Source organism: Equus asinus, chromosome 23 (genome assembly GCF_041296235.1).
Source record: "Equus asinus isolate D_3611 breed Donkey chromosome 23, EquAss-T2T_v2, whole genome shotgun sequence".
Classification (NCBI taxonomy): domain Eukaryota; kingdom Metazoa; phylum Chordata; class Mammalia; order Perissodactyla; family Equidae; genus Equus; species Equus asinus.
The window spans coordinates 38,071,530-38,094,478 of NC_091812.1; the positions used below are offsets into that span (position 1 = coordinate 38,071,530).

Genomic DNA, 22,949 nt, shown 5'->3' on the forward strand with positions numbered 1-22,949 from the left:
CAAGACAACTTCTAGACTTACTACTTTATTATTTCCCAACCTCCCAGATGCAGATGTGACTAAACTTCCTGTGGGAGGGGAGAATGTTTATTGTCTCTACAATTTGCCCTTAAAAAAATAACCTTTAAACATTTAACACTATAAACCCCCAGAAATGAGATCAGTCGTGGTGGTGACCCATAGGACTCTTCTGGAAAGTACCATTGCACAATCACTGTAAGTAAACAGCCGACGACAGAGGAAGAAGTTAAACTTGTACCTGCCACCACATTCCGTTTAAATATTAATGCTCTGAAATTTTTTCAGCTTGAAAGATGACTTGGCTGTTTGCTAGGACAAGCTATTTACAACATGTTTTGTTCTTGGAGGCCTGTTGGTGGCTGGAAACCTTTTGTTTCCCAATGCAGTCAATTTGAACTGGGCTGACAAGCTTACTGCTCCATACTGAGGCGGGAAAATGCCACCATTGTCTCAGAACTGACTGGTCTGCATCTTCAGGGCCTGCAGGCAGGGCACGCTTTAAATCATGAGAAAGACAGCTTATGAACCACAGGAGCCGGGACCAACAGAGAAGGCTCCCACTTCCCACTGCTGCTGCCTTGATATCAAATGGCCCAGGCTGGGGAGGCAGCTTCATGGTGTTTTCCTAATGAAATCTAATGAGTGGATCATGGATGATGGAAATCTTTGCGTTGGCAACTGGCAACTCCAGAGAGGTGAAAATAAGAGCAAGCGCTTGTCAGTATAGAAACCTATGGGAATGGGGGAGAGGGGCATAAATGGGGCAGACCCCTCAGAAAAAGGCCTCTAGGCTTTACCATTGATTTCCAAGAGGCAATCAGTGTGAATGAATCTGGGAGATAGTTCCATTTCACAGATTAGAAAACTGTCCCAGAGAACGTTTGGCAGACCCTGCAGTGTGCCTATCCAATAAATATTATTAATAGAACCTCAATTTTGTTAAGCATGGCAATGCACTAAAATATCTGTCTTCCTAGACTCCCTCGCATGTGAGGGTAGCCATGTGACTCAGCTTGGGGTACACTTGTCCTTCACTCTTCCCCCTGTCCTCTGCCTGAAACTGGGACAAGATATGTAGAACATCAACATCCATACTGTGATCAGGAGGATGGAAGCCACCCATTAAAGATGGCAAAGCAGAAAGCTAGGAGGAGTCTGGCACACTGTTGGTTCCTTGGGGCTGCTCCTCCACCCACACTGTTTACTGTTAGACGTTTTGTCACATGAGAAGAGTGAACCTAAATAGTAGGCGTGCTAGTATAACACGATAAACAAATCCCGAAAAGTCTTGTGCTCTGTACAAATGTGTATTACAAATAAGAGGCTCTTTGGGAAAACTACGATTGGGACAGACCGCTCAAGATCTAGGAAACCTTCTTACTACAGCACTAACAGAGTTATCAAGAGGGAATTTGGGCAGCCAGCTGTGTGTGGCTAGAGGCTCCTCAGTGGTTATCGAAAATGCACAAAACTGTCAACTGGAAACGCTGGCTTGCAGGAACTGAGACAACAGGTGATAGAAGCAGCACATAGGAAAGATTATGATCTGCCATTAGCTGAGGGCCTTGCAAGGCTGGGTGTACCTTTCTCTGGGGTGGGAGTGTCTAGGGTTTCGCTCAATTCCAATTTTATTAAAAGAGAGATGAAAAGGCTCCTGCCTGTACAGCAGCTAGGCTGAGGGCTTTTTCATTTTCTTCTTCCTTTGCTATTCCAGTTCCTCTTGCCTAGGAAAGATTATATGTGAACAAACACAATTCCACATTATTCTGATATCATTCTCCTATTTACCAGTTGCATCTGAGTGAACTGGACTGTTCATTTAAGAGACTGTTGTTTGGGTGTTCTACACATGCAGTCCAATAGAATCCCAACAGGTAGGATGTAATGTTCCTACCTCTCCCATTCCATTCTCTAGACAACGCTGACTTGTCTAAAATACCAGGCTGGCTTCTTCACTCAGTAGCATTTCACCTAGCTTGGCCCCAAACCCCTTTATGATCTGGCCTTGCTGGTTCTCCAGTCTTCTCACCCTCTACTCCATGGCTTAAGCTGTACATCCCGGCCATACTAAAACTGCCTTTGGCTCTTCTCTCTAGGCACAAGCCACACTGTTATTTGTGTTCTTTCCTGGGCACTTTGCTTCCCCTTGCCTGGAATGCCTCTGCCCACTTGGCCTTCCCCATGAACTATTTATCTTCAAAACTCTATTCAAGAGTCACCTCCAGGTACCCTTCTCTGACACCTTATTCCTCTGAATAAACTGGGTGATTCTGATACCTTCTATGATTGCATGTATCACAGTGGATTGATTAAATGTTTGCCTGGCACATAGTGCGTGACCAGTAAACATTTGCTGAATTGAACTTGGCCTCTCCTAGATGTGTCCAGAAGTAGGAAGGTTGTGAAAATGCTGTTCTAGGAATTCCCATAGCATTCTAACAGCCTGGAGTGAATAGGGCATTTCAAAAGAAATTATCCATTAGTACCATAACAAAATGTGCAAATATCAACTCTCAGGCAACTAATCCAGGCAAAATTCTGAAGCTTGCCTGGGCAAGAGAATGGCCCTAAAGAGAAAGAAAAGACCGAAGAACAAGCCTACATGACTGGAAAGAGCTGCCCTTATGTTTACAGCTAAAATAAAAGACTAAAATGTACTGAGAAGTTGCCTTGGAGATGCCACCCAAACAGAATAAATGCTAAACTTGTAAATGCTATCAACATTGCAACATTAAAAGAAATGACACCTTATCCACCTTACTAATGAAGGCAGTATGAATGCATGAAGCAGATGCAGAATCAACAAAATTGAGCTCTTGTCCTGGGGTCATTCACTAGGTGAGGGAACTTTAAAAAGCAGTTCTATTAATCTTTTCAAAGAATGCCTTTTACAAAACATTTATTAATAAAAATATACATTGAGCACACAACGTCTGAGCTCTGCATCAATTAGTATGGCATGAACAAAACTCAATGGTCCTCATTTTCTTTCTGTAAGACCAAGGTTCCTCTGAGTTCTAATACTCATATCACGGTATTGCATGATACTATGTAATGCAACAGTATTTACAGGCAAAATATTTCCCTGGAAAGATATAAATGCATATTTATTTTGGTGTGTCTTGGACTTAGAAACATGTAGATTAAGAATGTGGCTTGGAAATGTGGACCTCTTGTTAAAGATGCCTGTGTACTTTGCCAAGGCAGCAATGCCTAGACATTTTATATTCTTCTATGTCCCAGTTCCCATCTCTAAAAATACAGTCATGACATTTTTCTCTGACCTCTACCCGGGAGTACAGAGAGGAAGGGGGTGATGACGCTCATTAAAGCCATGAACTTCTTGAAAGAGAGAACAAACACTGACTCTAGCTATCGTGTTAGCAACCCTGACACTGCTTGGGGCTTTAAAAGTCTAGTTTTATTAGGGGATGAAGATCCCTGTCACCAAGATGCTGTATAATGCCACCCAGCAAACTAGTCCAGCCAAAGCTGAAAGGCATGGCCAATAACTGCAACTCATTTAGAAGGTCTTGAACGCTTCTCACTCCTAGCACTGTATCACCTACTTGAAAAATGTTAGATCAATTTGGTCCTTATCCTAAGGAGCAGTTGATGAGAAATGCTTGTGCCTAGAAAGTTCTGGAAAAACATTTTCAGAAAAATGCATGGAGGAGGGCTCTGCAAGGCTGCATCTGGATCCCTACCCCTTAACTCCTATCAGTGGCCCAGTGGCTAATGCATGGACACTCCCTTTGCAAGCTTATCACAGCAGCTACTTGCCCATCTTCTGGGAGAAAGCATGATTTCTCAATTTGTATAACTATACCCTGATCTCTTCCAGAAAGGCTTGTCATATGCATTTATTTTTAGGGCTGCTATTAGCAGTTTCTCATTGGCCATGGTATTTTTAACAACTACAAAGTGAAAGTTAGAAAAAAAACTAACAATCTCAAGTTGACAATATATTCATTATTTCAGTAAAAAAGAGAAATGTGGGAAAAGACTCTTTTGCCAAGAGGTAGGGCAAAATGGTAAGGTAGATCCCATTTTCTGTGTCCTCTAGTTTCCCTATCATTTGTTTAATGAGAGAGTGCCAATCACCTATTCAGTAAATATTTACTAAATGCCTACTTTGTACCAAGTATTCTGGTTGCCCTGGGGCTACAAACATTATTCCTATTCTCAAAGAGTTTGATAAAGAAAAGAAAGGGAGTAGAAGGAAGAGCATTAAATTAATTAAGCTCCTACTCTGCCAGATGCTTTTCTTGTCAAATCCTCATGATGACTGATGAGAGAAGGTAGGTAAGACTCTCTTCATCTAATGAATGTGAATCCAGGTTCAATAATTTGTCCAGAGTCACACAGTTGAGTAGACTGGTGTTTCCATTAAAATTGGTCTAATTCCAAAATCTCTTTTAAAATTTCTTTTGAGGGGGCCGGCCCGGTGGCGCAGCGGTTAAGTTCGCACGTTCCGCTTCTCGGCGGCCCGGGGTTCGCTGGTTCGGATCCCGGGTGCAGACATGGCACTGCTTGGCAGCCATGCTGTGGTAGGCATCCCACGTATAAACTAGAGGAAGATGGGCACGGATGTTAGCTCAGAGCCAGGCTTCCTCAGCAAAAAGAGGAGGACTGGCAGTAGTTAGCTGAGGGCTAATCTTCCTCCAAAAAAAAACAAAACAAAACAAACAAAAAAAATTTCTTTTGAAAGCAGAAAAAAGAGGAAAGGAATCACCCATTATTCTACCACTGTGATTAAAAAAACTGTTAATGTTTTGGAGAATTTCCTTCCAATTTTTGCTCTACACATAGGTTAATTTTTGAATTTTTAAAATGTGTTTCACAGTTGTAATCAAAGCATGTTATGCTGCATTTCACTGGAACTATGACACCACTGACTGTGAAATGCTCCATTATTCTATACAATGAAGAAAGAAAAATCATTGCCAATTATGTGATGCCACTGACTGACATATGGTCAGCTTTCAGTGATGTTGAAGTGAAGGTAAAAATCATGTATCTTAGGATCAAGGACCTATTCTGTATTCCACAAAGCCCACACTTACGTTGTCCACCTCCTGCCTGCAGGTGAGGGCGGCTTCACAGCACAGGCAACTTGGATCTCCTCCATATTAGACAAGCTCCTTATCTGGACTGGGAGGCCCCCCTCAGACGGGAGCATGCTGTTTGTTTTTCTCACACAAGCATTGCTTTCACATAGTAGGCACTCAAGAAATATTTCTTGGTTGAATAAATATATAACTAAAGCTTGAGAAGAAATTTACCAACAGAAGAAGGTAAAAATTACCACAGACCCAAAGAATGGTGGAAGCCCAAGTTTAGTTGGGGACAGAAGGTTTGTATGACTACACTCAGGGAATGGGGAGAAGAGATGGATGGAATTTTGAGCCAGAGCCAGTGGCTCTGGGCTTTTCAGGGTCTTTCCCTTCCTTCCTACAGCAGCCACTCTCTCCACATTGTCTCCTCTTTGGCTGTCCAGACCCATACTTTGATGTTCTTATCCAAGCCTAACTCCATAGTGCTGCTTGATTCTTCCATCTCAGGAAGTTATTCATACTCAGCTGGAACACTGATTTAGATTTCTTTGGGGATACCATCCATTAATTTCAAGTAATAACTCACATGGAGCAAATTCAGGAATCAGCAAGAGGCAGATGGAGGAGAATCATAGCTTTCAGAAGGAGCTAAAACACTCAAACTAAATGGACAATATCCCTTCTACTTACATAGAAGTTCTCACTGCCCCCAAGAAGTAAAAGGCCATGTGTAGTTTGAGTCTATATGATTTGGCAATTTGACTTTCTTTGGATGTTCACTAACATATCTGCCCAGGTCAGCAAAATGAGTTTAAATAAAGAAAATAAATTAAGCCAGACTTAGTTCTCCATGCATATTCTGAGTTAAACACAAGATTTGCATCATGATTTCTCTTGTCTCCCTCCCTCCTTTTCTTCCTCCACGCACCTAACAAATATCTATGTGTCTTTACAACATGTGAAGAACTGTGCTAAGTTCTCTAAGGGAAATGACAATGGGCCAGAAAATTCTGACCTCAGAAAGAAGTTTACACATTAGTATTAGAGACAAGTTTTACTTACGGAGAAGTACATTACAAGGTAGAGAGAGCATAAGTACTATCAAAGAGATACAGGTGATGTGCAATCAGAGTTTAGAGGTAGGGGATCAGGAAAGGCTTCAGAGAGGACATGTCATTTCACTTGGGCCTTGAAGGATGGAGAGTATCTGGGCATATGGGAATGGGGGCAAAGACCTATGAGAGGAAAGGTATGCATGGGCAAAAGAATTCCTGTTATTCTCTTCCATATGACCGTTCACCGTTTAGGAAACAAGATGCTGTTGCTAGGGCCTGTCCATGAGCTGTCCTGGGTCAATGAATGGATCATCACCTTAGGCTGACCACTTTGGAGTGTCACAAGTCGTAGCATCTTAGAGTCAAAGCCAAGAAAACACTGTAAGATTTCCTGCTGATTAAGTGTGAAATTTTAGAGCAAAGTCATAAAAGCCAAATAATGGTGTATAACAGAACATTTGAAATCCACAACTGGTAACTAAGACTCTTGATTAAAAGCAACAGCACAACATCACTTTTTAAAACTCAAGGGACTGACAGCTCCTCACTCACCATGGACATGGATTCCATTTGGTTGAAATGAAGAGTTTGTTTCTGGCTGATAAGACTTCAGGTGTGATCCTGACGGCTGCTGGGTATGGGGAGGCTGTGTTCTCTGCATTATTGAAGAAGCAGCTGGAACTCTCCGGGGGCTGATGTGGTGAGGAGATGGAGCAGAAGGTGCAAACCTGAGAAAACAATTATAAAAGGCAACATGAAGGAGAAAAAACAGCAGGAGCAAAGACAAACTCTGCAAAGCCCAGTTCTAATTTCCCATTCTGGCTATATAGGAGTATGACCAAAAGCTCTTTTAAGAAAAATCTTTAAGACTTTTTTCTCCCATTTTTAACCACTGACTTCTCAATTGAGATATTGAGGGAATAAAAGAGATCAACAAAGGGGAAATCTAGTCACAGTTTGGATTTGTCAAGCTTCTTAAAATGCATTTTAAATACTCTGGGTTTAGTGAAATTCAAAGCACATCTTTTTCCAGACCCCTTTTCTGCTAATTTTTAAATCTGTTTGCATTTTAGGGGAAATTTGATCCGTATGTTTCTGATTCATTTACACTTAGCTCATAAACATTTTGTTCTGTAAGACATATCTGAGGTCCAAGAAGTGTTACAAGTCTTTATTATAAGCCTCTCTAATCCTATTCTTTTTAAACAATACATTTTCTTTTGCCAAGAATAAATTAACTTAAACCTCAAAGGTCAAGTGTGGTTTGAAACCCAGAACCCAAGAGATCTGCGTGGATTCTGTGCTTGGCAAAGAACACTGCCCAGGGTGTAACAGGAATACGATGTGGGACATCTTTTGCAGTCACATGTGCCAATCACAATAACACTTTCGGTAGTTTCTGAAGGGGGACATACAGGTGTTTAAATAAGGTGACACCGTCAACTAACCAGAGATATAAGATAGATAACTGTCCACTGATCTCCTAATTCTAAGGGAAAATTGTTAGGATCTGACTCACTAGGTTTAAAATAACAATTTATAATTTCTAACATTGAAGGGAAAGTGTACTTGTGAGAAAAAGGCTAAAGTTCAGCAATGTCCATAGGCTTCGTAGTGATACTTGATTTGCCAGTTTAGTAGAGGGCTGGCACAAACGTGGTTGAGAAAGGAGTAGAGACCCTATCAATGCAGTGAATGAAGCAGCAAAATAATTCGGGGGACAAATGTCTTAGTAATGAATTGTTTAGTTTCCCCAAAAAGGCCCAGTAAGTTGAAAACTTTCAATGGCTTGTTCTTATGCCATTTAGGAAGACAGGCTTTATCTTACACTAATGTGTAGAAGCCACTATCTGTTTATACCACTCACTTCACAGGAACAAGCCACTTCACTTTGCTGTGCTTTGTGTAGGCCCATAGACGGCACAAAGGGAGGATGAACCAGTCAAGTTTATAAAGTAATTCACAATGCTCTGACTCAGAATATTTAATAAGACAGAGCTTCTACACCGGTATTGCAGCAGTAAGAAACCACGGGATGAAATCCCATGCTCTTTGTGCTTTCCCCTTACTGATGTATGGTGAGGCTGTGTAAGAGGGTGAGGTAGGAACCAAGAAGGAAGGATTTGGACTAGTTAACCCCTGGAGAAGAGGAGTCAGAGGAGGCTTAAACAATCTTGCTGGGTTAAGATGTCTGCTTAATCAATAATTTACATTCTCACTCTGTTGAAAGAGAATAGTAACTGTGTGTCCTGTGCTGGGTAAATATACATTTTCCAAGCATATCATCTTAATTGGAATTAGCCTGAAAAGATGTGCTGAATGTCCTTGAGAGAAAACACAATGAAGGAATCCTGGCACTGCCCTGAGAACATCCAGTAAAAACTCGTATGCCAGGATTCCTCATATGGAGGCTATTTTCTTGGGGAACATGTCCTTAATGTGTCTCGCAAGCTGCTCTGAGGTTGCGGGAAAGGGATGAGGAACTATGGGATCACAGACCTTAGGGCTACCAGGAGTCCACTCTACTACTCAACGCCGAAATCCTGTGGGCAGGAGACCCCCAGAGAGGGAGGATTTGAATTGTAAGGCAGCCTATGTTACTGCTAAGTAGCCATCACTGGCATCACAATTCTGTTTTTTGGGCAAAGCAGTAGGATCCTTTGACTGGCTTATAATTCTATTTCTTCATTTGGGAAAAAAGGGTGTAACATGCTCTAGATGGTTTTCCTGCCTTTTCTTCTGGTATTTCTGCCATCTTTCCTTTCTATTGGGGACTAATGGGGCAGAGTTGTGTGGAATGGGCATGTTGTAGTATTTAGAAGTATGACATCATTGGCTTGACAGAGGAGAACCATTTTGTTTCACAATTCCCCACTCCCACAGCACAGCAAGTCTGCCTCATAAACAAGGATTTGATTAACAAAGAGTAGAAAAGGTGGATGGGGGAGGGGAAGGACGCAAAGATTATAATATAAAACCTTATTTTTTATAATTTGGGAGGATATGGCTATGGAGTGAATTATGGTCACTACCTACAAAAAAGGGGGAGAATTCAACCAACTAAAAGAATAGAAATCATTTGAGCATTTTAGGAGTCATCTGGAATATACATTCTACATAATAGACTCTACAATCTATATATACATTATATCTCCACACATAAATTATTTATCTATGTATCTACCTATCTAGAGAGTCTACATAATTGCACGCTAATTACAAATCATTTTTATCTATTCATTCATGCATTCAAACCCTGGCCATGCTCTCTTGACTACCATGTATTACTTAATGTAATAGCAATGTTGAACAACGAAAAAAAATGTGGTATGATACACACCAAGGTTTTAGCATTACTTATATCAGAAATCTGAGGTGAATGAAACAATGCCTCCTAAAGCCTTCAATAATGCCTACTCTACATTTTGCTTTTTGCTAATTCACACTGGATTTTTCTCCATGTTATTCAAATAAATGACATTATATGGTATAAAGTAAATATAATTTCAAAATATAGCATATCACCCCATATAAAGTATTAATAAAAATTTAAATATGAATTATTCTACGTGAAATAAATGTACACCTAAAGTGCTCTTTGATTTGGAAAGAAGAGAATTAGTACATAAATTGTAACTTTTACATGTATAGAGAAAAGATCAAAAGTGACAAGATGTGATCTTGATTATCCAGACAACTGCTAGGAACGAGTAAATAAATAAGAATTCAGCACTAAAAGGTCCAGCGTAAGAAGTGAGTGTATAAGTGTGATTTTCAAGGACAGCACATAGAATTAATTTCATACTGCCTAGAAACATTACACGGTATTTTATCAAAAAATCTCTCACATTCTCACTGTTAATTGAAACAATTTTTATAAACTTGGTTACTTGTTAACCTGCTCATAGTAGACTAGAAATAGCAAATTAAATTCAGGGGTGAGGGGGCAAGAGAGGAGTGGAGAAGGTGGAAGAGAGTCCTACCGTCAGAGGCAAGGCCCTGGGAGCATCTGAAAACAATCACTGACCACTCACAGCAAGAGGGATGCCAGAATGTTATCTAAAAAGCCAAAAGGACTCAAGAAATTTGAGTAGTTTGCAGCCATTTACTACAGAAGCAAGTAAACAAACAAAAAAGATGCACACTTAAACAGAAGCTCATTAAGCAAAATGAAAAACATTCTTATTGTTGAAGGTGGGGGGCGGTCAGAACCCCATCATCTTAGTGTCCTCACCTATTTTCCAACCTTCTTTCTTTAACATGCACACCAAAATAAATATGATCTGAATATGCTGCCCAAAACAGTTAAAGAGATTTCTTTTTAATCCAAAGAAGGTGAATTAAAAATTTTTGAAGCTAAAATAAATACACAAAAAATTTTGATGCTGAGTATAAATTGCAGTGATTTACAATTTTTCTCCTGTGGAATATCTCATTCCCCCATTACGTCAGGACAAGATGACATCACTCTAATTTACTCTGAGTTACAGCAGTGCCCAAGAGCCAGAAGAGAGAACTTCCAAAATCTTTTCTAGGACCAACCGTGTCCCCCAGCTGCTGATCTGCAGTTGACATTTCACAGATTTCATTTGACATAGCTTACCAGTCTCTTCTTTGGCCTTTTATACTTCTTTGAAACAATAGAAGATTGTTATGTAAATATGCACACAACAGACTAGAATTAAAAGAAAAAAAAAATGACTGCTTACCAGAAACAGATCACACAAAAGCAAACCAGAGAATTGAGTCAACCATTTCCATTCATTCAGTAGAAGAGTTTATATAACCTTAGCATGAGCCATGGTTCAATGGTTTGCCCAAAAAAAAAAAAGGAGGGAAACAGGTTTTAAAGGGCTCATAAAAGATCTTCTGGGAAAAAAAACCTTAAAAAGGTTTCTGCAAATATTTATCTATACACACCTTAGAAAATGTCTGATTATTTGAAAGTATTTACTTGGTTACGCTCCTTCCCTTCTGTGGCCTGCTCCCACCCTCTGTTCACACTGAGCTTCCCAACCTTACAGTGAGGTGGGCCGGAAGCAAAGAGGACATCTTTCCTGTAAACGCAGTACTCAATCTTCGAATGTTTCATAGAACAGCAGGCCCCAATTGAGACGTAGAATTGGTGAGGTTCATGAGCAGAAAAACTGCAAATGGCAGGAAAAGCAGATGGATGTCGTAGAAAACAGATGGACTAGAAGTCAGACCCACCTGGGCTTGGATTCTGGCTCCGTCTCTACTAGCTGGGTAATCTTGAATAAATTCTCTGACTTCTCTCAGCCTCAATTTCAAGTGTAAAATAAAGATAATCTTGACTCTAACTAGGCATTGTAAAATCTGAGAAAAGATATTTATTCATTCAAGAGATATTTATTGAGCACTGACCAAGTGTGTCGCACTGTTCTAAGCATTGGGTTAGAGCAACACGACATATACCCCTGTCTTTGTGGAAGCTATATTTTAGTGAGGGGAGGCAGGCAATGAACAAATTTAAGTAAGCAAATTATGTATTGGGCCAGAGAAAATGAGTACTAAAGGAGAAAAATAAGGTGTGGAGGTGGAATATGAACAACTTTAAATTGGGAAGTCACAGATATCAAAGGACTTTAGACAATGAATATCTGATACCTTTTGATAATGATTACATGTTTATGGAATGACTGCTACAAATAGAATGTACATTTAAGGTAATCCTGACATTTACATGTACCCAGTGCTTGAGAACTATATAAGATTGTGGTTTGAGCACTGCATTAGAACATCTTAAATAAAAGAATAAATAAAATAAAATAAAAAGTAAATAAAATAAAAAATATTAGGACTCTTTTCTCCCTAGACTATTCAGATATGGAAACTAAAGCTCAAAGAAAGTGAGGCATTTACTCAACTGGCTAATTTTCTGGTTCTGCCCAATTCACTTTGGTGAACTTGCTCAATTCTGAGCTGGGGTTCTTCACGCCCAAGCTGTGCTTATACCTTTAGTCTTTGCAGTTGGATAACTCCTTTCAGGTAGCACTTTTCCCCTGTCTATAAGTCCAAAGTATTTCCATGTCAACTTACAATTGTGCTTCTTCAAACAAAATTTACTAATAGACTGTGTTGCAAGTCAAGTACATGTCATAAATATGTCTTACTTTCTTCACTCCTGCTGTATACACAAGCAGTTCTAGCAAGCAATGTGGGATTCCATGTTTTAGCACTGCTTTGGTGGTTAACACTTTGAAAAGAAGTGTTTACATGATCAACTAGATTAAATGTTGGTTGATATGTGCTTTCGATAGTCCCCCCCTCCCCGCAACCTTCCACAGGGGTTGCAGACCTCCCAAAGAAGGAAGAATGTACCGCAACAGCTTGTTTCATTGTATTCACATGAAAAATATTATTGATTTGCTGCCAGGGAGTAGAAATAATGGATACAAACTGGTCTATGGTGGATTTAGGGAGGTCTTTTCTATTCCCCCAAAGAATTGTGGGGTATCATCTGTGGTGGTTTTAAAATTCATCTGTGAAAACTAATCAATGAAAAATGGCTTTAGCAGTTGGCCGACTGCAGAAGGGGAAAAAAGGAATCCTTTTCAAAACCTAAAAAGAAAAGCAGTTTTAAGGATTTCACATCTGATTTAACATCTAAAAAAACCCCCCAATGATAATACCCCACTTTGTATAGCCAGACAGCGCTCCATTTTAGTAGACTTTAGTGGTCTTTATAACGATTTATGAATCACTTCATGAATTCCTGGCTGACTCATCTGGGTGACTATAGTATCTACTTATACTTCCCTTCTGTCTCACAAAAGAGACACTTGGATTCAGTTCAATCCAGATTTGTCCCCGAATGAATCACAGCACGTTACTGGGGGAACTGCAAATTGAATTCTGCTTCGGAGACAATCAAGACCAGCTTTCAGTAACGAAGAAACAGCCGCTGGGAAGTGTGGGTAATTGCAACACTGTCCATCTGGGCAGGACCAAAGCAGGCCAAGAGCTGTATGTCCATCTGAGGACTCTGTTCCAAACTAGTCAAAGAGCTGAATCCATACCCTGGAAGGGCATAGTGTTTCTTTCTCCTTATGAGAGGCTGGGTCAATATTAACTGCAAATGATTTATCAAGTTGGACAAGACTAAGACTCAAAAATGACTGCCCGAGCCTCCACAGAGCACGAGAAAATGAGGGCTGTGAAGTTGGCTGTAGGTGAACTGATCACCAGGCTTTTTAAAAAAGACTCATATATGTAAGTGAGTGTTCGAGGGAAATAGAAAGGAAAGAGTGTTCTGCAGTTTATCCACTTGGGTATACGGAGCCAGCAGTAAGTCAAGAAAACAAAGTAATCAATGCCCAAAGCAGAGAAGTATATTTTTTTCTGGTAAAGACTGAAATAGGGCCCAGCGCATCACAATATTTCCCCCCTGTGGAAAGGAAATGGGAGGAGGAGAGGACATCCAGGGTTTGTTAGAGAAATAAATTATGCAGGACACATTTAACCAAGAGCTGGAGTTTTTTGGGAAATCTTGACTGCAGAATTGGCTGTGACTCAGTTGTTTGTCTATTTCAGAATCTGACGTGATGGGGAGAGAGAAGAAAAGTCTGATTCTGCCAAATCCTCTTTACAAAAAAGCCCCAACCAGAAGAAAATTTATCCAGAGTGGTCTTAGACATTTGATGTCAAAAATTCTGCCACGGAAAAAAAATTTCTGCAATGATGTCATCCCTTGGGCAGCTCTGAATTGGTCAAAGCAAGGGGATTAATTTGTCCTGTGGCAAAGGGAAGACTCTTTCTCTTGTTCAGCCTGGAGTCAGGCATAGAGTTCAGCCTGCTTTGCAATGGAATGCGTTAGATGGAAAAAAAAACAACAAAAAACATTCAGAAGAGAATGTAATGAGAATGCCAGAGAGGAGAAATGGGAAAAAAGTGTTATTTTGTCTAAACATGAGAAAGGGACGAATAGGTAGATAAAAAGTAGCCTATTCCATACCTTTCTTATGCTCTCAAACTACAAACAAGAGTGTCTTGAAAACATCAGAAGAACTTTTAGAACTAACTTCAAATGCAGTACCCCTGCCAAGTATGGCCATTTGCCTTTGAAATCCACTGCCAAATGAGACCTCAGAAGTCAATACAATCCATAAATTTGAAAAGAAATTAGCTGGGTAGTGGTTTGGTCAGTAATAACATGTGCTGTTTACATATGTATTTGTTTTTTCATCTATAAGATGTCAGGTTGCTATCACAGTAACCACAAAGGAATTTTCTGCATCTTCTGTTGAAGATAAGACTCAGCATTTAGCTAGAGAAATAAATGGAGGAAATAGTATATATTAAAAAATTCTCAATTAGAGAAGGGTTCTTGGCTGTTATTGAAGGAAAGAGCATCAAATCCTTGGATGATTGCTACCATTTTGTATCTCTAGCACCTCATCCAGTACTATGCAAAGATAAGTATTTAATAAATGTTGGTCATTGCTGTTGAAGAACTACTCTGTTGAACAGACTACTGGTTCCATAGACTTAGCTCTCAACTCAGTGCCAATTCTTGTGTCCAGGTAGATGGTACCTTTGTCCAATTGGTACAAATGTCCCATTGGATATTATATTTGCCCAGAGATCACAGTTTCTGTTTCTGGAGGGAGAACATCCTACTCAAGAGGATGATGCCAATAATTTATTCTGAGGAAGATGAGTAAAACAAAGAAAAGTCTTTTTCCTTGAACTAAACAGAAAAGCAATCAAAGACTATTTCTCAGAAAAGGAAGCGGGGCTGGACCACGGGCGCAGCGATTAAGTGCACATGTTCCGCTTCTTGGTGGCCCAGGGCTTGCTGGTTTGGATCCCAGGTGCGGACATGGCACTGCTTGGCAAAAGCCATGCTGTGGTAGGTGTCCTACGTATAAAGTAGAGAAAGATGGGCACGCATGTTAGCTCAGGGCCAGTCTTCCTCAGCAAAAAGAGGAGGATTAGCAGTAGTCAGCTCAGGGCTAATCTTCCTAAAAAAAGAAAAAAAGAAAAGGAAGCAAAAAGACTAATCCAAAGAACTTTGTCTCTTGGTTTCTGTTCACTTCAACAGTCTCTTCACCACTCATAAACAGACAGTTCTTCACTTGCAAAAAGATAGACAGTCTCTTAGCAGCCAATTCCCCCAACTGTCCCCACCTGAGAGGGGAAAAGATGAACTTTATTTCTAGATCACATTGTTAAAATTAAGCAGAGGCTTTCCTTTGAATAGCCTTTTCTAAGTCAGAGACGAGACATCGTAGTACGCGGATATCTTGACTCTGGGTAGGACAGCTTGTGGCCTTTCACTTTGGGAATTCTGGCTCCACATGACTTGCTGTTTCAGAGAAAGCATATGAAAAGAACACATCGGCACATCTGAATAATACAATGGCTTAGTTTGAACTTCATGTTGCTTCATACTAACGCACTAAAGTAGGGGTTGTAAGAAAAGGAATTCTATTTCACCTCAAACCTTCCTTGTTACTGCCATGACTCACTTTCCTGACTGAAAATCCAAGGGGACTAAAAAAACATCATCTTGGGCTTCACATGAGGTAAATTTGTTTGGAATGTGGGAATGAAATAAAGATGGTTGATTTGGCATGGAGAGGTGAAGCAACTTCGTTGGTCCTTAAAAGATAGAGTTCTTTTCACAGACATTCTAAGAGTTCGTTTGTGATGTGTGCTGTAATTAATCGAAAATGAAGAACCAGTGCATTTCAAAATTAAAAACACACGGAAAACAATTTGATTTGAACAAACGTTTGAACCACATAAGTCAAGCCGTTGTGTGGTAGAGTGCCGCACGTATGCTCACATGGGCGTCTCTTGCTTTGCCATGAAGTGACCCAGAGGAGAAAGCAGAGATGGGAGAGCAACAGTCATCTGCTCAGGGAATTATTTCTGGGAAAGGTAACAACAAAGACATCATAGAGTATTTCCTCCTTCCATTTACATCCATTCATTCCACACAGTTTCTTAGGTGCTCCCTCTCAGCACTGAGGGGTAAGGGTTGTGAACAAGGTAGTTGTAAGCATGACATAGTCTCTGCTCTCAGGGAGCTCCCATTTTAATGGAATGTAAGCAAATCAGTAAACAGTGTAATTTCAGGGAGCGGTAAACCTATGAATAAAAACAGAGCAGAGTTAAGGAACACAATGAGGTTGGAGACGGGAAGTTTTAGACAGAGTGGTCAAGAAAGGCCTTTCTGAGGAGGTAAAATTTGAGCAGACCAGAAATGAAGACATAAGTCATGTAAGGTTCTGGTAAAAGTACCTTTCAGGTTTCAGAAACAGCAAGTACAAAGGCCCTGAGGCAAGATGAGTTGGTGTTTCCCAGGAACAGGAAGAAGGCCAGTGTGGCTGGAGCAGATTAAGCAGGAGGAGTAACGCTAGATGGATTTGACTAAGGCCAGCCCAGAGACGGCCACGTAGACTACAAAAAGAAGTTTGGACTTTATTTCAAGTATGATGGGGAGAGGGATATGAGCAGGAAAGAGAGATGATTTGACTTACGTTTTAAAGAGCAGCCCTTGTGGTGTAGCGCAAAGGCCACGTGTGCCCTGGTGGCGTAACAGTGGAAGGCTGTGGGTAGCTAACTGGATGGGAGGAGGCCAGTTAGGTGGCTGTGGGAGTTGAGACAGGAGGAGACGGTGGTGAACCAGGGCTGGAGGAGTGGAGCTGACTAGGCTTAAACTGTATCTTGAAGGTAGAGCTAATAGCATTTACAGATTAATTAGGGGTGAGAGTGTTTGCGAAAACGGAGGAGTCAAAATAGACTACTAGGCTTTTCAGGTTTTTAATACTAAATTGGAGATAGCCATGTAGACTTGACTCGTGATTTTCCTCCATTATCAAGACACATACTGGATTCTGAAAATTATGCTCATAAAAGTTTTATGGACCATATGGACACTTAAATTAGAGATAGATCAGAGAAGACCATTCAGCAATGTTTTTGTTGTTGTTTTATTTTTTTTATTCAGTAGAGCCATTCACAATCACCAGGTAGGTAAAAAGAAATTATCCACTATCCTCAATTTCCCTCTAAGTGTGACTACTAGGAGTAAATCAGGGTGGCATATTTAAGAAGCTATTAGTAAGGTGAATATTTCTATGAGAAAAAAGTTCATTCCAAAGGCCAATCACCCAACTGATACTTCCCATAGAGTATGAAGCATGAGGCTGTGGTCATGTTATCAACATTTCAGAAATTTAAAGCCTGGTGGGCCTTTCTTCTCTGGAATACACATTGAGAAGTACCAGGAATTTTCCACCAATTTAAAGAAAACAAAATAGAGAAAGAACTCCAACCTTTTCCAATATAAGACCCAAAGCTCTAATCTTCATTTTCCAGGCTAGGATATTGGAATTTTCTGCCTCTTTACTTCTCACAATATTGACGCCAGGAACAACTTTCATTACATTCAGTGATTCTCAAGTAGGATATGTATGTGTGTGCACATTTGCGTCTTAGGGGGTGGATTTTGGACCCTGTCCCTCTTAATCTTGAATATCTGTGGAAGTTCCTTTTCTAGAAGGAAATTGACCCCTATATGAGATGCTAAATGAGGATAACTGTCTTCTGAATAGAAAGTGCTGTAGACCAAAGTAAAAGAATGATGCTCATGATCACGTGACATTAGGTGAGCATAATATTGATAGACTACAACAGATGATGATGTAGATGCCAACATGCAGGCTGATAAAAATAGCTATTTGAGGCTTATATTTGTTTTTCGACTATGGCTTTTCTCAACTACTTCAGTGATGAAGATTGATGGGCTTATTTTTGCCAGTGTTTGTTTGTTGCCCTATGAATTAGGTATCTTTCCATACAAGTGGGAAAGTGTCTGTAATACATGCCAGGGAGCCTCTCGGAGCAGTGCTCACTGGGTAAACTGCAACTAAGTTATGACACTCAGCAATGTGGATGCCTCTGAGTCTTCTCTGATATAGAGGGACAAGTGGGGCTGAGGTACTGCTGATATTAGAGCTCTAACTTTCAGATGTCCATCACTTTGTCTCTAACATGGAGGTCTTTTATTTTATATATTTTTTTGTCACTCAGTGACTCTTCAAAACCCTAGTACGTCATGACTACATAAAATACAGATTTGGAATTGCAAGTGACAAAACTATCTTTTCAAATAGTATTAAAAAGAAAAGTAACGTAAAACCCACTGTGCTGCTTTGTCAGGCTATGATAGACAAAGAGCAGCCCTTGTCTGCTTGAGGACCAGATGACCCATTTGTTCATTCTTTGTCATTTCTTCTTCTTTTGGGCACAGAAGATGTTCTGAACTCTTGCTGGGTGGATGACAGGATAGAGAGGCATCTGGAATGTATGCCAGAGTCACCAGGGAACGTTTTTAGGCCAAATAAACAAATTCTTGTCTTCAAGGAAAAGCCCAAACTCCTCAAGGTAGTTCATAAGGCTCCTCCAGCATTTATACATGAAGCTCCACCCTCGCTCACGCTCTCTCCTCTTAGCTTTTGCACACACCCATGTCGCCTGTTTGGGTTGTACACACCTTCAGCTTTCAGGGAGACATTTCTTCTTCTATTCCTCTCTCCCCAGTTTTGCTTTAGGTGCTCTTTCTGTGTGACTCCACAGCCCCTGTGGCACCCTTTCAGAACATCCTAAGTTATGACTGCCTATTGACCTGGTTGTCTCTCAATAGACTAGACACTTGAGAGAGGGTAGGGTCCTGTCAGGCTTGTTGACCTCAGCGTCTACCATATTGCCTCGTACACAAATAACAGCTGAGTGAATGATTCAATAATGAATGAACCCCAATGCTAGAACAGATTCTGAACAACTTGAATATTTTATCGATGCTTACGATTTTAGCCATTATTGTACATATACTGAGATAAAGAAGAGAGAGGAAAGATTATGTGGAGTGTGCATATGTGCGTGTATGTGTGTAAGGTTGTGAAAAAGCTGAGTGAGTGAAGACATCAATGTCCCTGTCTGTTCAGAAAGTCCTGGGGCGGGAAGGACAGCAAAGCAGTGAGCCTAGTTTTGAGCTGTTCAGATGCTACAGATACAAATAAGAGAGAATGGTGGGTATTAGGCTTCCAGTATTTGAGAGCACAGGAAAGCAATGTAGGGAACCCCAGCAATGGACGACGGCAAAGGACTCCTAGTAATGTGTGTGTGCGCGTGAATGTATGTAGCGTGCGAATGTATGTAGTAGAGCAACTATGTATTGTATCGGAGTATGCAGGTTACATAAGATTGTGGGAACTTTTAGAATTGGGGCCACCACCCTCCAGACCAATGAATCAAGGGAATTAATCCTTGCTGGGAACCCCCAACCTGGACAGTGGGAGTTGGCAATGATCTCCTATTCCTACGCATTACCCTCCCTGGGTCTTTTCCCTTGTCAAACCCTCCTTAGCACCTACCACTGTGAAGGGCAGCACAAGGCACTCTGGAGGTTATGAGAAAACTTTAGGTTCCTGCTGTTAAAGAACTAACAATCCAATTAGCAAGGTGACATCTGGGAAATGATAAACAAATGAAACAGATAATAAGAGCCAAGGACATTAACAGAAGAACTTGTCTCTGTGAGCTGCAAGAGGCAAGGGGGATTTCTGGGTTGAGAACTAAGTCAATCTCCAGGCTAGGTAACATTTAGTCAAAAACAGAACACTAAGGGAAGATCCTTGTTGTTTCTTTAGGTAGAGAAAGATGCTGAATTAAGATGCAGAAACAAAGTCAGTGAGCAGTCTGGTTTGAGAGAGCTGAAGAACCCTACAGAATTGCAAAATTGTTAAATAGAAAGCAATCACTGTCTTTAACTCCTTAGCATCCAAGAAAGCTACACTATGTTCCCAATGCTGAATTAGAAAATGCTAACTGTTAAGACCAGCCCTGGTTACCCAAAAGCACAGAAAGACCACACATAAATCAAAGTACCTAGAATTCTAGCAATGTCACATCTGATATGAATGGAAAACAGTAAGGCTTCCCAATACTCAAGATTCAAGAAATTGGCACTCCTTATTTGATGAAGGTGTTTTGACTACTTTCTCAGAAATAACTGTCCCTAACATTCTCTGCTGTTGATTCCTGTACTAGATTGTATTCTCCCAGGAGACCACATCCCTTCCTTGTTTTCAGTCTTCTCGGGCTCACAAGCTGGGCTCATAGGAGGCCCTTTACAAGTCATTCCTCTGTGTTCAGTCAACAAGTCTTCTTAAGTTCTATCACTTATACTACAAAGCACACCATGTTGGTGACTTTCTTCAGAATGAAGAGAGGTAGCTGGGGTGCTTGGACGAGATAAGTGACACAAAGCCAGCTGACTTATACTTGGGATTCCAAGATTTCTTCATCTCAAAAAGGGACTCTGATGCATATTTTTGTTTTTTCTGGTCTAACAGACATACTATGAAACCCAATGAATTAACATTTCCAAAGACGCTGGGCTCCTCTTATGGGAAGGCACTGTCATAAAGTATCACTGGCTCGTTCAACATGACATAGTAAAACACCACTTCCCATAATAAGTCTAAATCAACATTAGGTGGTGTGGTGTGGTACTGCTTAAATCATTGAAATCATGTGTCGTTCAGATAATATTTCAAAATAAAAATGGAACCTCGTCAAGTTGAGAGAACTTGCATTTATTTTATTTTACGATGGTAAGGATCAAAGAACCTGATGCTAACTGGACAGATGTGGCCGACCTTTCCTGACTTCTGACTGTGACTCAGCCCATTTTATTAACGAGTTAAAGCTAAGTAAATGATGAATCAATGCCCCCAAAGCAGGAAAAAATGCCAGTCTCCCACTAAAAATCGCAAAGTGTGATAAACCTATTTCCGTTAAGAAAACTGCTGGAGTTTTTACTGGGGGATTTCCCAGGCAAACAGAGGCAAAGATATATAAACCAAAAACGGAAGGTAAGCACATTTCCTTTTAGTATTTTTATGCTGGACGCTAATGCAAACACAGTGAATAATTCAGGGCTGTTTCATGTCATCCTCCTCTCCAAACCTGATCGGAAGAGATAACCTTGCACATACTTGCCCATTCCAGTTGGGCTGGCCCAGGAATGGGGCACACATCCTGCGGGAAGGTGACAGCAGCAAGGGAAAGCCAAAAAAGTGAAATGTCTACCTCATCCGCCCAGCCACATAAAGTACTATTACCGTCCCCTTCCTCTCCATTTCCCCTTCCACGATTATTTACATTATCAACCACTGTAATCACTCAACATCCTCAAGCTTCCAAACCTGAATCTCTCATCCATGCCAAGCTTTGTCTGTCTTTATATTAGCAATGACAGCTACTGAGTGTATGCTTCATGCCATGTAACATGCTACATGCTTTACCTACTTTGGTTCATTTAATCTTAATTCCCCATGAGATGCAAACTAAGGCACAAAAGAGCTAAGGAACACCACATCAACTATGAGGTGTTCCTGCCAAAACTGTTTACAATGAATCTGTTTAGGAGGAAACAATCAGACAAAGCCAAATGGTGGAATATTCTGCAAAATAAATGTCCTGAGTTCCTCAAACACTGTCAATGTCAGGAAAGACAATAATAATAATGACAATGACGATAATTTTTAAAACGCTGGGGAACTTCTTTAGATTCAAGAAGACTAAAAAGAAATGAGAATTGCGATCCTTATTAGATGCTGGATCATGGAAATAAAAGGAAAAAAATTATTCACACAACTGGGGAAATCTGGATATTGATCGTATATTAGATAATACTATATTGATGGCAAATTTCCTGAGTGTGATCGTTACATTGTGATTATGTAGGAGAATGTCCTTCTCAGGAGATCTCTACTGAATTAGGTTTAAATTAGGGTTAAAGTTCAATGATATTTGCAACTGTCTCTCAGATGGTTCAGAAACAACAGGAAAGCAAATAAAGGATCTCTCAAGTCAGAGAGAGGAAAAGATAAAGTGATAGACAGAAGGAGGCGAAATATTAACAAAGGGTAAATATGGGTGCAGGGTGTACAGGTGTTGATTGTACTGTTCCTGGAGGTTTCTATATTTTAAAAACTTTCAAAAGAGGGCGTTGAAAAAAAATTTTTTTAATAACACATAATGTTAAAAAAAAAAACCCCACTCAAGCAAGTAGGAGCATCTAAGGAACACATTCAAACAACAAGCAACTGAGGGAGCTGAGATTCAAACATCAGGTGTCTGGTGGTTCTTTTTTACTCCAATAATGGCTACAATCTTTCTCTACATTTGTTCTTGTAAAGGCTATGTAGAAAAACAGGCCCTGGTGATCTAGATGTTAAGATTTGGTGCTTTCAGCGCTGCGGCCCCAACAGGAACCATATCACCCATCTATCAGTTGTCACACTGCGGTAGCTGCATGTTGCTGTGATGCTGAAAGCTATGCCACTGGTATTTCAAATATCAGCAGGGTCACCCATGGTGGACAGGTTTCAGTGGAGCTTCTGGACTAAGACAGACTAGGAAGAAGGACCTGGTCACCCACTTCCGAAGAAAGTGGCCATGAAAACCCCATGAATAGCAATGGAGCATTGTCTGATACAGGTCTGGAAGGTGAGAGGATGGAGCGAGAGGATGGAGCAAGAAGACTGGGCAGAGTTCAGCTCTGCTGTATGCAGGATCACTAGCAGTCGGAATTGACCCAGCACTAACAACAAGAAAAATAAGACATGGCTTTTTTCCTATATTCTTGTAAAGAGTCATTATGACTACTGATAAGAAGATGAGATGAAGAAGAGGAGGTCCTGATTGATGGTTTTTTAGCTTCACTACCTTGTGGGGTATGATTCTCAGCCAGGTAGAATGAAATGAGATGATAAAA

General features: G+C 40.5%; 1 protein-coding gene across 4 annotated transcripts in view; it reads right to left on the minus strand.

Annotated features, from left to right (window-relative positions):
- The window catches only part of GLIS3 (GLIS family zinc finger 3), a 444,743-nt gene that overhangs the window by 20,383 nt on the left and 401,411 nt on the right, over positions 1 to 22,949 (minus strand). For all 4 annotated transcript variants that reach the window (XM_044756597.2, XM_014827742.3, XM_070495571.1 and 1 more), the window contains one exon: positions 6,686 to 6,861. In XM_044756597.2, coding sequence (XP_044612532.1) covers positions 6,686 to 6,861 — 176 coding nt within the window. The remainder of the gene's footprint in view (positions 1 to 6,685; positions 6,862 to 22,949) is intronic.